We start from the raw sequence: 16,522 nt of genomic DNA on the forward strand, positions 1-16,522 counted from the left end.
TTCCATTGGGTTCAGGTAATAATCATAGTCCAGTTCTTCTTCCTTTTTATTTACCTGCAATAAGTTTTCTTCAATCTCGTGGGAACCTGCCAGTAAGGAAGAGACAGGGAATATAACAATTAGATGATTTTACTTCTCCTGAATTGTAACGAGTGAGGCCAGAGCTAAATGGTTTTAGTTTAACATAAAGGCTCAGTGAGAAAGTGATGCTACTGAATAGGATCTCCTTCTGGCCCCATATACAGAATAACAACTGAACCCCTCCCGGCCCCATACACCGAGTAACAATGAGTATCAATGAGTATCAATGAGTAACAAGGAGTAACAAGGAGTGACAAGGAGTATCAAGGAGTGACAATGAGTAACACTGAGTATCAATGAGTAACAAGGAGTATCAATGAGTAACAAGGAGTGACAATGAGTATCAAGTAGTGACAATGAGTAACACTGAGTATCAATGAGTAACAAGGAGTATCAATGAGTAACAAGGAGTGACAATGAGTAACAAGGAGTGACAATGAGTAACAAGGAGTATCAATGAGTATTAAGGAGTAACAAGGAGCAACAAGGAGTATCAATGAGTATCAATGTGCAGTGTGAGGCTGTAATAGTGTTAGGTAGGTACATGGCACGTGACTTACCCACTGACACTTCCGCAGGGATCACTTCAACTTCAGAGTCTGATTCCTCTGTCTTTATCTTAAATATCCCTGAGCCAAATGCCTGGAGACCTGCCAATAGGGAACACATTGGGACTGGAGGGAACGATAGACCATTTCTCTATATGTCAGGAATCCATTGTGTTCTGTAGAGGTATCTCTAACTGCCGCCTGTGCCCAATCCATTGTACTGACAGTAACTGTCAGTTTTACCCCATAAGCCCCTAGAGTAATTAGTATGAAACCTTTCCTTTAGTCTCTCTCTGACAGACCTATACTATGTGTCTATAGAGGGACCAGTAACACCATAAAGTCAGTCTATATATTTATTTATTTATTTATCATTTTCCACAATGAAAGTTCACCCAGCACCTACAAATAAACAATTCCTTATACTTATCAATGAATGTCTGCAAGTCTGTAAAATGCTTCTTAATAAATCTACTTGTCAGTATATTCCACTTGTAAGCAAGGAACGTCGTTGCAAAGCAAAACCTTTTTGGTTCAATAGAAGTGTTGGTGTTGAGGTGGGTAAGAAAAGACCTGCTTTTAAGGCTTTCAAGTTAGCTGGTACAGCCGAATCATTTATAAGGTACAAGGAGGCCAATAAATCATGCAAAGAAGCTATAAGGCAAGCCAAAATTGATATGGAAAAGGATATTGCAGCAAGTAGTAAAAAGAAACCAAAATTATTTTTTAAATATATTATTAGTAAAAAAAAATGAAGCAGGAAGGGGTGGGACCTTTAATATCAGAGGGGGGTCAGCTGGTTGATGAGAACAAAAAAAAAGCTCAGATTCTGAACTCATATTTTTCGTCTGTCTACACAAATGAAGAACCAGTTAATAAAGGTTTCCTTCTTAATAGTCCCAATTCTAGTAATACAACTAATGATGCATGGTTCACACATGTGGAAATTTAAAAGAGACTAGAACATGTTAAGATAAACAAAGGTCCGGGGCCAGATGGTATTCATCCCAGTAATTAGCAAGCTTAGCTCTGTGATTGCCAAACCTCTTTACTTCATTTTTCAGGATTCATTGAGATCTGGCATAGTGCCGAGAGACTGGCGAATTGCTAATGCGGTGCCTCTATTCAAAAAAGGATCCCGTTCTCAGCCTAAAAACTATAGGCCAGTTAGTCTGACGTCAGTGGTAGGAAAGCTTTTTGAAGGTTAATAAAGGATAAGATACTGGACTTCATAGCAAATCATAATACTATGAGTTTGTGCCAGCATGGTTTTATGCGTAATAGATCTTGCCAGACTAATTTAATTTCTTTTTATGAGAAGGTGAGCAGGGACCTTGATTCTGGGATGGCAGTGGATGTGATTTACTTAGACTTTGCTAAAGCATTTGATACAGTGCCACACAGAAGGTTACTGGTTAAATGAAGGAATGTTGGCCTGGAACATAGTATTTGTACCTGGATAGAGAACTGGCTAAAAGATAGACTACAAAGAGTGGTGGTAAATGGAACATTTTCTAATTGGACCAGTGTTGTTAGTGGAGTACCGCAGGGCTCTGTACTAGGTCCCTTGCTTTTCAACTTGTTTATTAATGACCTGGAGGTGGGCATTATACATTGGTTAGAGGGATGGAAGAGTTAAATTATGAGGGGAGACTGACAAGGTTGGGGTTGTTTTCTCTGGAAAAAAGGCGCTTGTGAGGGGACATGATTAGACTTTACAAGTACATTAGAGGACATTATAGACAAATAGCAGGGGACCTTTTTACCCATAAAGAGAATCACGTACCAGAGGCCTCCCCTTCAGACTAGAGGAAAAGAAGTTTCATTTAAAGGAACAGAGTAGGGGGTTCATCACAGTGAGGACAGTGAGGTTGGGGAATGCACTGCCGGGTGATGATTCAGTTAATGATTATAAGAGGGACTTGGATGATTTCTTGGACAGACATAATACAAAGGCTATTGTGATACTAAACTCTATAGTTAGTATAGATATGGGGATATATCATTTATGTGACAGTAGGGAGGGGTGTGTGTATGGGGCTGGGTTTTCATTTGGAGGAGTTGGACTTGATGGACTTTGTCTTTTTTCAACCCAATTTAACTATGTAACTATGTAACTATGTAACTATGTAACAATGAATGTCCTGTTGTGTCAGCTTTTACTCTATGCAGCATTGGACTGGCTTCTGCCACAGGGACCTCCACTTTTCCCGGCTCTGGCCCCCCCCATCTGAAACCCCCCATCTGACACCCCTTCCCCCCATTCTCTTGCTGTGGCTGCAGCCAGGGGTCCGGATGGGGACTAAGAGGGGTCTCGGTCAGCAGGACTCGGTTTTTTCCCAGTGTCCCTCTTGCCAAGTCTGACCCTGATTCTATAGAGCTTTAAAGATCCAAAAATGGCATTTGGCCTATGATTTTCTTTCTCAGGTCTCAGGTAGATCAGTACAGGGGCTTTAGGATATAAACAATAGAGGGGTCTCAGGTAGAACAGTACAGGGGCTTTAGGATATAAACAATAGAGGGGTCTCAGGTGGAACAGTACAGGGGCTTTAGGATAGAAACAATAGAGGGGTCTCAGGTAGAACAGTACAGGGGCTTTAGGATATAAACAATAGAGGGGTCTCAGGTAGAACAGTACAGGGGCTTTAGGATATAAACAATAGAGGGGTCTCAGGTAGAACAGTACAGGGGCTTTAGGATATAAACAATAGAGGGGTCTCAGGTAGAACAGTACAGGGGCTTTAGGATATAAACAATAGAGGGGTCTCAGGTAGAACAGTACAGGGGCTTTAGGATATAAACAATAGAGGGGTCTCAGGTAGAACAGTACAGGGGCTTTAGGATATAACAATAGAGGGGTCTCAGGTAGAACAGTACAGGGTTTAGGATATAAACAATAGAGGGGTCTCAGGTAGAACAGTACAGGGGCTTTAGGATTATAAACAATAGAGGGGTCTCAGGTAGAACAGTACAGGGGCTTTAGGATATAAACAATAGAGGGGTCTCAGGTAGAACAGTACAGGGGCTTTAGGATATAAACAATTAGAGGGGTCTCAGGGTAGAACAGTACAGGGGCTTTAGGATATAAACAATAGAGGGGTCTCAGGTAGAACAGTACAGGGGCTTTAGGATATAAACAATAGAGGGGTCTCAGGTAGAACAGTACAGGGGCTTTAGGATAGAAACAATAGAGGGGTCTCAGGCTAGAACAGTACAGGGGCTTTAGGATATAAACAATAGAGGGGTCTCAGGTAGAACAGTACAGGGGCTTTAGGATATTAAACAATAGAGGGGTCTCAGGTAGAACAGTACAGGGGCTTTAGGGATATAAACAATAGAGGGGTCTCAGGTAGAACAGTACAGGGGCTTTAGGATATAAACAATAGAGGGGTCTCAGGTAGAACAATACAGGGGCTTTAGGATATTAAACAATAGAGGGGTCTCAGGTAGAACAGTACAGGGGCTTTAGGGTATAAACAATAGAGGGGTCTCAGGTAGAACAGTACAGGGGCTTTAGGATATAAACAATTAGAGGGGTCTCAGGTAGAACAGTACAGGGGCTTTAGGATATAAACAATAGAGGGGTCTCAGGTAGAACAGTACAGGGGCTTTAGGATATAAACAATAGAGGGGTCTCAGGTAGAACAGTACAGGGGCTTTAGGATATAAACAATAGAGGGGTCTCAGGTAGAACAATACAGGGGCTTTAGGATATAAACAATAGAGGGGTCTCAGGTAGAACAGTACAGGGGCTTTAGGGTATAAACAATAGAGGGGTCTCAGGTAGAACAGTACAGGGGCTTTAGGATATAAACAATAGAGGGGTCTCAGGTAGAACAGTACAGGGGCTTTAGGATATAAACAATAGAGGGGTCACAGGTGTGAACAATACAGGGGGATTAGTCTGAATTTGAGGTTTAGACAATACAGGGGTCAGTTAATCTCTGTAGTGATACCTTTTAAATTTTACATGGTAATCAGACACAGCATGTGGGGGGCCACAGAAGGGGGTTCGCGGGTCGCCAGTTGGACAGCCCTGCTCTACAGTATAAGACATGTGCCATTTCCCAGACTGAGTGGCTGCCCCATTGCTACACATCAGTGTATGTAACATGTAACATGTAGTACACATCAGTGTATGTAACATGTAACATGTACTAATGTTTCTCACTATACAGGATCCCCGGCTACTTACCCCCATCAGTAGGTGCGGCTGCTGCTGAGTTTCCCTTTGGGCTCCAACAATAATCACAATTTGCTTCTTCTTCCTTTATCCTTGTTGGGAATAGTTCTGGCTCCATCTCTGGGAAACGTGTAAATGTTTAGAGTAAGAGTTGTCAGTTGCAGTTTGTATAGAGCCAGACATACAAGTCATTTCCATAGTGATTGTGGCCCTTGTGTGAGCCATGTGGCTATTATCCATTGACTGATGTCAGGGCTTCATTATTTATATCAGCAATTCCCCAGGCCCCAACAGGTTAACTACTGAACTACAAGTCTCTAAGGGAATTCTGGGAAATGTAGTATAATGGGAAACTGCACCCCTCCAATTCTAAGCAACCTCCCAATATGTATAAAGTGTTTTGTGGATGTAACTGCTATTGAAAACAGTGTCTATCTGTTTATATCCTCCGCATTGCTGATTCTGACTCCTGAAACAATGTAGCAGAAGCCAGTGGATTACAATAAGTCTATAGAAGCCTGTCTGGATATATTAAACCTGTGCCTCTGTATAAGCCCCGGGGGAGGGGAAAGGCTGCTTTATCCTGGGTCAGGACCCCCAACAGGGAACAAAGGGAGGGGAGGGAACACAAGTCGTACCTCTCCCTGGAGCCCTGAGGAACAACGGAAGTGAGAAGTGATGCATTAGAATAAAGTGCAGTAAGAAAACCAGATCACCAGACACATTGGTTCCCATAGACTATAGTGACACCTAGTGGCAGAATGACAAAGTGGCGGCTGTAGAAACTGCTGTTGTTATAAGGAGCCCTGCTGCAAGTGGAGAGGGATTCCCCACTCCTTTATTTCTGTGAAACAGGGGGATGCAATCATTTCTAATCCAGAAACTGAAATACTGGAGATTTCTTTGCTCTTCCACTCAAACAAACGTTAAAGTTCTCAACCTGCAGAGCTGACAATTTCTAACTTTCTACAGCTTCATATACGGCTCATTTATCCCTAACGTGTAAAGTCCCAGTACAACGGCGAGACGATTCGACAGTGAACATGTATCTGTGCGTCTGTGTGTCTCTATGACTGTGTGACTGTCTGTGTGACTGTGTGTCTGTATGACTGTGTGTCTCTATGACTGTGTGACTGTCTGTGTGACTGTGTGTCTGTATGACTGTGTGTCTCTATGATTGTGTGTCTGTGTGACTGTCTGTATGATTGTGTGTCTGTATGACTGTGTCTGTGTGTCTCTATGATTGTGTGTCTGTATGACTGTGTGTCTCTATGATTGTGTGTCTGTATGACTGTGTGACTGTCTGTATGATTGTGTGTCTGTGTGACTGTGTCTGTGTGTCTGTATGATTGTGTGTCTGTGTGACTGTGTCTGTGTGTCTGTATGATTGTGTGTCTGCTCTTTCCCATACAGCACAGTTGTGTCTGGAGTCAGTGAAGGTTGTGTGCAGCAGGACTGGTATCTCTCACACATGAATGACTGGGTTTGGGATCAGCACATTGTGTGAGAGGAGAGTAGTGAGGAAGACATTGTGTCCAGGGCATTACTATTTACCCTTTAACCTCCTCAAGTACATGACATCACAGGGAGAGGGGCTGTTCCTCACACTGAACAAGCCCAGTAAATGAATTCTACTTGCCCTTTATACATAGAAGCCACACGAGCCCCCACACAGGACTCATTAGCCCCCGACTTGTCATGGATTTACATGATATGAGCAGAATTGCCCGGGGGAGCCAGGGACCACTGCAAAAGACAAGCCAAGGGTCCACCCTGCCTGTGTCACACCCCCTGTCATTCCCCTCCCCCACCTGAATAACCTCCCCATCAATAACTGCCAAAAATAATAAATGGGACGTATTGTGTGAGAAACAAGAATGTATCAGTGCATTATACTCCTCTATTAAATATAGACGGAAAGTGCTTCAAAAGTGGTGTTTCTGGTTCTCTATTGTACATTTCTCTGAAACCCTAGTCCCGCCCCTCTGTTCCACTTGCTGCTGCCTCCTTTCCCAGGCTGCGCAGGGGAGCCGGCGGGACTCAGCACTGTAGGACAGGAACCAATCAGCAGCTAGCAGGACCTGATAGAGAACTGAAGCCTGTCTGTGAAGCCTGCAGGGCTGTGATTGGCTGTCCCCTCCTACTGTGCTTCTGGCAGGGGACACGCCCACCCCTCATTTGAAACAGGGACCAGTGTACATCCAATAAAGGGGTTACATTTAAAGACAATATTAATTTTAGCCCAAAGTGAAACCAGCACCTTATATTATTTATTACCTACAAGACTATGGGTTTTATGCTGCATGTCTCCAGTAAATGAAAACCTATATCTGCCAGTAATTAAATATTGTAAGAAGCAACCAATGAGTGCACTGAAGAAGCCCAAACAAAATCACAGTCTTGACCAAGCCCCGCCCTGTCTGCGTAGTGGGAGGAGATAAAGAGCTAAGGCATTTTCAGGACTTACAAATACATCAACCAATGGGATCATTTGGCCTGTAACCTGCACAGAGATATTGGTCCCCAAAAGCAGCGGAGAGAAAGCAAGGGGTTGTAATACAGATAAGTGAAGCCTGTGAGTGCAACTGCAACTCCCCTAAATAAGATTTATAGAGGTGAATGTGGCTGGTTGTCTCCCCAGCATCCTCTGTCTCAAGCTCCATACAAAGACAATGCAGTTATTACATGTTTTATTCTGCAGCTCGCAACGGGTTGTTTACCTTTAAATTAACTGTTAGTATGAGGTAGAGAATGATACCGAGACACTTTGCAATTGGTTTTCATTTTTTATTATTTGTGGTTTTTGAGTTATTTCGCTTTTTATTCAGCAGCTCTCCAGTATACAATTTAGCAATCTAGTTGCTAGGGTCCAAATCCCCCTAGCAACCATGCACTGATTTGAATAAGAGACTGGAATATGAATAGGAGAGGCCTGAATAGAAAGAGGAGTAATAAAAAGTAACAATAACAATACATTTGTAGCCTTACAGAGGATTTTTTCTAGATGGGTCAGTGACCCTCATTTGAAAGCTGGAAAGAGTCAGAAGAAAAAAGCAAATAATTAAAAAAACGATAAAAAAGAAATAATGACCAGTTAAAAAGTTGCTTAGAATTGGCCATTCTGTGACAAACTAAAAGTTAATGTAAAGGGGAACCACCCCTTTGAGGACTGTAGCATCAGGGAGCAACTTTGAAATCTGATGTTTTTGGTTTGCTGGGGTCACCGACCCCCAACAACCAAAACAGGAAGTCCAGCCACAGGTTGCAAGGGAAGCAAACGTTGCCATCAGATCTGTGCAAGAAATAGAGCAGAATGTAAATAGCAAGAAGTGAATTATAAAGAGCTCTAGTCAGAGTCAGATGGCAGCTTCTGAGACAAGAGGGTGGATTTTATTCCTGTTTCTGTTGCTATGAAAGTGCACATGGCAACAATAACACCACTCGCTGCACTCATTCTATGGCATGTCACAGGCACTTACACAATGGCAGATACATGGAAGATATTAGAGGGCACTTTATTGACATCTCTTTTCCCAGTGGAATGAAGGTTGATGTGGAACAAGTTATTTGCTTGGCAGTTAGTGGACAGATGACAGATAGAGAAACAGATTCAGCTGCTGCCCCCCCCCATAGTTCATTCCTCTGCTGCTCCTGTAGGGGGCACATCTGAGAGAAGCTCTCACTATAAGACCAGCAGTCGGTCTGTTTCGGAGACCCAGCCTTCTTCTGCCTCTTTGTTGTGGATTTCTTGGTGTTTCCTCAGTTTGTTTTTCTCGGGAAACGTTGTCCCGCAGTCTTTGCGCCTGCACGGTTTCTCCCTCTCGTGAACCTTCTGGTGCATAGTCAGGTAACTCTTGCCGTAGAATCCGTCCCCGCACAATGCGCATCTGAAGGGCAGTTCCCGTATGTGATTTCTCTTCTCACACTCCGGACACGTGAATAGTTTGAGGCTGGTCGCGCGGTCGAGGGGACGCGTTTGAGTAAAACATTTGCCGCACTGGGCGCAGGTTTTCTCCATTATGTGCACCTTCTTGTGTCTCCGGAGATTGTCCTTCTTGGAAAAGCTCCTCCCACATTCCTTGCAGGTGAATGGTTTCTCCCCTGTGTGGACACTCTGGTGTAGGTGGAGCGTGACCTTCTGAGAGAATCTTTTGCCGCACTCCGCGCAGTGGAATAGTTTCGCCCCACAGTGAATTCTCTGGTGGTTCTGGAGGCTGCTCTTCCCAGCAAAGAGTTTGCCGCAGTCTGTACATGGGAAGGGTTTCTCTTCTGTGTGAAGCTTCACATGTTCCTCGAGGCTCACCTTACAGGCAAAACTTTTGCCGCATTCGGTGCAGTGGAATTCGCCCGCCGACGCCAAATCACGAGACTGGGAATCATACAAAGTGCCGGCAAAGTGGTGCGTGGAGACGTCGCTATTATCCGAGAACATTTCCCCAGATTTATTGCAGATAAATCCCGGCTCTTTGGCGCTCGCTGAACAAGATCTGAATTGTGCCGAATCTCTGGTCTGTGCCAACATGCTGCCATCTGTTACTGGGGGGCTCCGTATCCCTAACTGGGCTCTGGCGGGTTTAGGGCACCTGTTCTCTTCATTAGTCAGGCAGTTCCCTAATAAAAGGAAGAACATATTAACAAAAACACTGACATTCATAAACCCCCCAGCATTACAATCTGCCCATAAACATGGCACACAGGGGGCACCGAACCACCTCACCCCCATCACTGAGTGTCACATGATCTTCACGATCCGCTTCTTCCTCCTTTATCTTTATTTGTAACATTTCTGGTTGTGGCTCTGGGGAACCTGCAAGGAAGAGACACAGATGTATAAGGTAACGACCCACAGACACAAGCAGTGAGACCCCTAAACTCCAGTGTTACTGACCCACAGACACAAGCAGTGAGACCCCTAAACTCCAGTGTTACTGACCCACAGACACAAGCAGTGAGACCCCTAAACTCCCGTGTTACTGACCCACAGACACAAGCAGTGAGACCCCCAAACTCCAGTGTTACTGACCCACAGACACAAGCAGTGAGACCCCTAAACTCCAGTGTTACTGACCCACAGACACAAGCAGTGAGACCCCCTAAACTCCAGTGTTACTGACCCACAGACACAAGCAGTGAGACCCCTAAACTCCAGCCCAGTGTTACTGACCCACAGACACAAGCAGTGAGACCCCTAAACTCCAGTGTTACTGACCCACAGACACAAGCAGTGAGACCCCTAAACTCCAGTGTTACTGACCCACAGCCACAAGCAGTGAGACCCCTAAACTCCAGTGTTACTGACCCACAGACACAAGCAGTGAGACCCCTAAACTCCAGTGTTACTGACCCACAGACACAAGCAGTGAGACCCCTAAACTCCAGTGTTACTGACCCACAGATACAAGCAGTGAGACCCCTAAACTCCAGTGTTACTGACCCACAGACACAAGCAGTGAGACCCCTTAACTCCAGTGTTACTGACCCACAGACACAAGCAGTGAGACCCCTAAACTCCAGTGTTACTGACCCACAGACACAAGCAGTGAGACCCCTAAACTCCAGCCCAGTGTTACTGACCCACAGACACAAGCAGTGAGACCCCTAAACTCCAGCCCAGTGTTACTGACCCACAGACATGTGGATTTTCTCAGGAAACGTTGTCCCGCAGTCTTTGCGCCTGAACGGTTTCTCCCTCTCGTGAACCTTCTGGTGCATAGTCAGGTAACTTTTGCCGTAGAATCCGTCCCCACACAATGCGCATCTGAAGGGCAGTTCCCGTATGTGATTTCTCTTCTCACACTCCGGACAGGTGAATAGTTTGAGGCTGGTCGCGCGGTCGAGGGGACGCGTTTGAGTAAAACATTTGCCGCACTGGGCGCAGGTTTTCTCCATTATGTGCACTTTCTTGTGTCTCCGGAGATTGTCCTTCTTGGAAAAGCTCCTCCCACATTCCTTGCAGGTGAATGGTTTCTCCCCTGTGTGGACACTCTGGTGTAGGTGGAGCGTGACCTTCTGAGAGAATCTTTTGCCGCACTCTGCGCAGTGGAATAGTTTCGCCCCACAGTGAATTCTCTGGTGGTTCTGGAGGCTGCTCTTCCCAGCAAAGAGTTTGCCCCCGTCTGTACATGGGAAGGGTTTCTCTTCTGTGTGAAGCTTCACATGTTCCTCGAGGCTCACCTTACAGGCAAAACTTTTGCCGCATTCGGTGCAGTGGAATTCGCCCGCCGATGCCAAATCACGTGACTGGGAATCATACAAAGTGCAGGCAAAGTGGTGCGTGGAGACGTCGCTATTATCCGAGAACATTTCCCCAGATTTATTGCAGATAAATCCCGGCTCTTTGGCGCTCGCTGAACAAGATCTGAATTGTGCCGAATCTCTGGTCTGTGCCAACATGCTGCCATCTGTTACTGGGGGGCTCCGTATCCCTAACTGGGCTCTGGCGGGTTTAGGGCACCTGTTCTCTTCATTAGTCAGGCAGTTCCCTAATAAAAGGAAGAACATATTAACAAAAACACTGACATTCATAAACCCCCCAGCATTACAATCTGCCCATAAACATGGCACACAGGGGGCACCGAACCACCTCACCCCCATCACTGAGTGTCACATGATCTTCACGATCCGCTTCTTCCTCCTTTATATTTATTTGTAACATTTCTGGTTGTGGCTCTGGGGAACCTGCAAGGAAGAGACACAGATGTATAAGGTAACGACCCACAGACACAAGCAGTGAGACCCCTAAACTCCAGTGTTACTGAGCCACAGACACAAGCAGTGAGACCCCTAAACTCCAGTGTTACTGAGCCACAGACACAAGCAGTGAGACCCCTAAACTCCAGTGTTACTGAGCCACAGACACAAGCAGTGAGACCCCTAAACTCCAGTGTTACTGACCCACAGACACAAGCAGTGAGACCCCCTAAACTCCAGTGTTACTGACCCACAGACACAAGCAGTGAGACCCCTAAACTCCAGTGTTACTGAGCCACAGACACAAGCAGTGAGACCCCTAAACTCCAGTGTTACTGACCCACAGACACAAGCAGTGAGACCCCTAAACTCCAGTGTTACTGAGCCACAGACACAAGCAGTGAGACCCCCTAAACTCCAGTGTTACTGAGCCACAGACACAAGCAGTGAGACCCCTAAACTCCAGTGTTACTGACCCACAGACACAAGCAGTGAGACCCCTAAACTCCAGTGTTACTGACCCACAGACACAAGCAGTGAGACCCCTAAACTCCAGTGTTACTGACCCACAGACACAAGCAGTGAGACCCCTATACTCCAGTGTTACTGACCCAGAGACACAAGCAGTGAGACCCCTAAACTCCAGTGTTACTGAGCCACAGACACAAGCAGTGAGACCCCTAAACTCCAGTGTTACTGACCCACAGACACAAGCAGTGAGACCCCTAAACTCCAGTGTTACTGACCCACAGACACAAGCAGTGAGACCCCTAAACTCCAGTGTTACTGAGCCACAGACACAAGCAGTGAGACCCCTAAACTCCAGTGTTACTGACCCACAGACACAAGCAGTGAGACCCCTAAACTCCAGTGTTACTGACCCACAGACACAAGCAGTGAGACCCCTAAACTCCAGTGTTACTGACCCACAGACACAAGCAGTGAGACCCCTAAACTCCAGTGTTACTGACCCACAGACACAAGCAGTGAGACCCCTAAACTCCAGTGTTACTGACTCACAGACACAAGCAGTGAGACCCCTAAACTCCAGTGTTACTGACCCACAGACACAAGCAGTGAGACCCCTAAACTCCAGTGTAACTGACAGACACAAGCAGTGAGAGAAAGAATCCCTGGTTACTTACCCCAGTCAGTAAGTGACATTGTTATGCTGAGTCTCCCATTTGGTTCAGCTGATCCTTTATCTTTATGTGTAACACGTGTATCTCAGACTTCAGATAAGGAGCAGCTTCAGTTACATCTCAGACTCAGAGACTCTTATTCTTTGCCAGAAGGAAATCTCAAAATACAATTAAGGGTTACGTGCGGGGATAAAGAGAGAGTAAAAACGACTCAATATTGTCTCTGATAACGTATTTAGGCTCATGTTGGTCAGTAGGGAACTATAAGCGACACAGAATAGATTAGCCGCTATAATGAGCTTGTACTGCAGCACTGACTGTAATGAGAGCAGACACACAGAATCCATTGCAGGCTGCAGGCAGATGATTAAAGGGGTTTGCTTAGCAAGGGATCCAGTGAGTTGTCTCAGGATATAAATATATAAACAGCCCTGTACTGCTGGGACTAGGGTTGCCACCTTTTCTGGAACAAAATACCGGCCCTCCTATAGATTTATCTTTGTCCCATATTATTAACATTGGGATCAGGTGGAAACCCTATAGCCGGGACTGACAACATCCTCACCTGCCCATGTGACCTGCATACAGGAAGTCTGGGGAGGCGCTCCAGCAAGTAACTCCGTGTAGCAACAAGAAGGCCACAAGTTGGTTCCACACTGACATCTAGTGATGAAGTAAATGAACTGCTCACAAGCGCCTGCTACTGTAACACAGCGACATCTAGTGGTGTCGCTAGATGGTTTTTTTGTTGCTTTAGTATCTGTCTATGGTCATCAAACTATTTGAGCACACGCAGCGGTCGTGGGGCCCCTGCAGGGTCGGTATGAGACACAGCTAGTGACGGAATTGCCTTGGAGACGCCCATCACACGGACGCACATGGGTGTGTTTACTGGACTCGGCAACCATATTGCAACGCTGAGGCGATTTATCACTTTTTAATTGCAAGTTGACCCGCACATCACTAGAGATCACTATCCCTGGAGAAGCTTTCCCCACATACTGCAGATATAACTCGACTGTTTGGAATGGACAGCGCTCTGGCCCCCTCCGTACGACTGATTTTACTTGGGGTTTCAGTGGCTTGTGGCGCTGCCGGGGGGCCCTGAGGGGGTGCGGGCCCTGCTCTCCCGGTAGTTCCACCACTGGTCTAATGTTACACCTAATAAAGCCAATACACAACGGTCTGTGAGGAGGCAACAAGCAGCGGCACATGCAGGTTTCTGTGTCTGTATAATGTGTCCCCAGGGTGGAATATAAGGATATATGATGTTTCCCCAGGGTGGAATATAAGGATATATGATGTGTCCCCAGGGTGGAATATAAGGATATATGATGTGTCCCCAGGGTGGAATATAAGGATATATGATGTGTCCCCAGGGTGGAATATAAGGATATATGATGTGTCCCCAGGGTGGAATATAAGGATATATGATGTGTCCCCTGGGTGGAATATAAGGATATATGATGTGTCCCCAGGGTGGAATATAAGGATATATGATGTGTCCCCAGGGTGGAATATAAGGATATATGATGTGTCCCCAGGGTGGAATATAAGGATATATGATGTGTCCCCTGGGTGGAATATAAGGATATATGATGTGTCCCCAGGGTGGAATATAAGGATATATGATGTGTCCCCTGGGTGGAATATAAGGATATATGATGTGTCCCCAGGGTGGAATATAAGGATATATGATGTGTCCCAGGGTGGAATATAAGGATATATGATGTGTCCCCAGGGTGGAATATAAGGATATATGATGTGTCCCCAGGGTGGAATATAAGGATATATGATGTGTCCCCTGGGTGGAATATAAGGATATATGATGTGTCCCCAGGGTGGAATATAAGGATATATGATGTGTCCCCTGGGTGGAATATAAGGATATATGATGTGTCCCCAGGGTGGAATATAAGGATATATGATGTGTCCCCTGGGTGGAATATAAGGATATATGATGTGTCCCCAGGGTGGAATATAAGGATATATGATGTGTCCCCTGGGTGGAATATAAGGATATATGATGTGTCCCCAGGGTGGAATATAAGGATATATGATGTGTCCCAGGGTGGAATATAAGGATATATGATGTGTCCCCAGGGTGGAATATAAGGATATATGATGTGTCCCCAGGGTGGAATATAAGGATATATGATGTGTCCCCAGGGTGGAATATAAGGATATATGATGTGTCCCCTGGGTGGAATATAAGGATATATGATGTGTCCCCAGGGTGGAATATAAGGATATATGATGTGTCCCCAGGGTGGAATATAAGGATATATGATGTGTCCCCAGGGTGGAATATAAGGATATATGATGTGTCCCCAGGGTGGAATATAAGGATATATGATGTGTCCCCAGGGTGGAATATAAGGATATATGATGTGTCCCTGGGTGGAATATAAGGATATATGATGTGTCCCCAGGGTGGAATATAAGGATATATGATGTGTCCCCTGGGTGGAATATAAGGATATATGATGTGTCCCCAGGGTGGAATATAAGGATATATGATGTGTCCCCAGGGTGGAATATAAGGATATATGATGTGTCCCCAGGGTGGAATATAAGGATATATGATGTGTCCCCAGGGTGGAATATAAGGATATATGATGTGTCCCCAGGGTGGAATATAAGGATATATGATGTGTCCCCTGGGTGGAATATAAGGATATATGATGTGTCCCCAGGGTGGAATATAAGGATATATGATGTGTCCCCAGGGTGGAATATAAGGATATATGATGTGTCCCCAGGGTGGAATATAAGGATATATGATGTGTCCCCTGGGTGGAATATAAGGATATATGATGTGTCCCCAGGGTGGAATATAAGGATATATGATGTGTCCCCTGGGTGGAATATAAGGATATATGATGTGTCCCCAGGGTGGAATATAAGGATATATGATGTGTCCCCAGGGTGGAATATAAGGATATATGATGTGTCCCCAGGGTGGAATATAAGGATATATGATGTGTCCCCAGGGTGGAATATAAGGATATATGATGTGTCCCCAGGGTGGAATATAAGGATATATGATGTGTCCTCAGGGTGGAATATAAGGATATATGATGTGTCCCCTGGGTGGAATATAAGGATATATGATGTGTCCCCAGGGTGGAATATAAGGATATATGATGTGTCCCCAGGGTGGAATATAAGGATATATGATGTGTCCCCTGGGTGGAATATAAGGATATATGATGTGTCCCCAGGGTGGAATATAAGGATATATGATGTGTCCCCTGGGTGGAATATAAGGATATATGATGTGTCCCCAGGGTGGAATATAAGGATATATGATGTGTCCCCAGGGTGGAATATAAGGATATATGATGTGTCCCCTGGGTGGAATATAAGGATATATGATGTGTCCCCAGGGTGGAATATAAGGATATATGATGTGTCCCCTGGGTGGAATATAAGGATATATGATGTGTCCCCAGGGTGGAATATAAGGATATATGATGTGTCCCCTGGGTGGAATATAAGGATATATGATGTGTCCCCAGGGTGGAATATAAGGATATATGATGTGTCCCCAGGGTGGAATATAAGGATATATGATGTGTCCCCAGGGTGGAATATAAGGATATATGATGTGTCCCCAGGGTGGAATATAAGGATATATGATGTGTCCCCAGGGTGGAATATAAGGATATATGATGTGTCCCCTGGGTGGAATATAAGGATATATGATGTGTCCCCAGGGTGGAATATAAGGATATATGATGTGTCCCCAGGGTGGAATATAAGGATATATGATGTGTCCCCTGGGTGGAATATAAGGATATATGATGTGTCCCCAGGGTGGAATATAAGGATATATGATGTGTCCCCAGGGTGGAATATAAGGATATATGATGTGT

General features: G+C 45.2%; 2 protein-coding genes across 3 annotated transcripts in view; both read right to left on the minus strand.

Annotated features, from left to right (window-relative positions):
• LOC108719550 (zinc finger protein OZF) overlaps window positions 1-5,792 on the minus strand; it is an 8,275-nt gene extending 2,483 nt beyond the window's left edge. Inside the window, exons 1-4 of one of the 2 annotated variants that reach the window (XM_041566963.1) lie at window positions 5,451-5,789; window positions 4,825-4,932; window positions 642-731; window positions 1-86 (exon numbers count right to left, since the gene is read on the minus strand). The exon at window positions 1-86 is cut by the window's left edge and continues 28 nt beyond it. In XM_041566963.1, coding sequence (XP_041422897.1) covers window positions 1-86; window positions 642-731; window positions 4,825-4,932; window positions 5,451-5,547 — 381 coding nt within the window. In that variant the 5' untranslated portion in view covers window positions 5,548-5,789. Of the gene's footprint in view, window positions 87-641; window positions 732-4,824; window positions 4,933-5,450 lie in introns of both variants that reach the window. The other variant, XM_041566964.1, reaches the window with a different exon arrangement.
• Window positions 5,793-8,311: 2,519 nt separating this feature from the next.
• LOC108719559 (gastrula zinc finger protein XlCGF57.1-like) lies at window positions 8,312-13,938 on the minus strand. The gene is made up of 5 exons (XM_041566896.1): window positions 12,648-13,938; window positions 11,401-11,490; window positions 10,437-11,294; window positions 9,530-9,619; window positions 8,312-9,423 (listed from the first exon to the last, which is right to left on the minus strand). The coding sequence occupies exons 1-5, from the start codon at window positions 12,664-12,666 to the stop codon at window positions 8,495-8,497; spliced, it is 1,986 nt and encodes a 661-aa protein (XP_041422830.1). The 5' UTR covers window positions 12,667-13,938; the 3' UTR covers window positions 8,312-8,494.
• Window positions 13,939-16,522: the final 2,584 nt, after the last annotated feature.

Source organism: Xenopus laevis, chromosome 6L (genome assembly GCF_017654675.1).
Source record: "Xenopus laevis strain J_2021 chromosome 6L, Xenopus_laevis_v10.1, whole genome shotgun sequence".
Lineage (NCBI taxonomy): Eukaryota > Metazoa > Chordata > Amphibia > Anura > Pipidae > Xenopus > Xenopus laevis.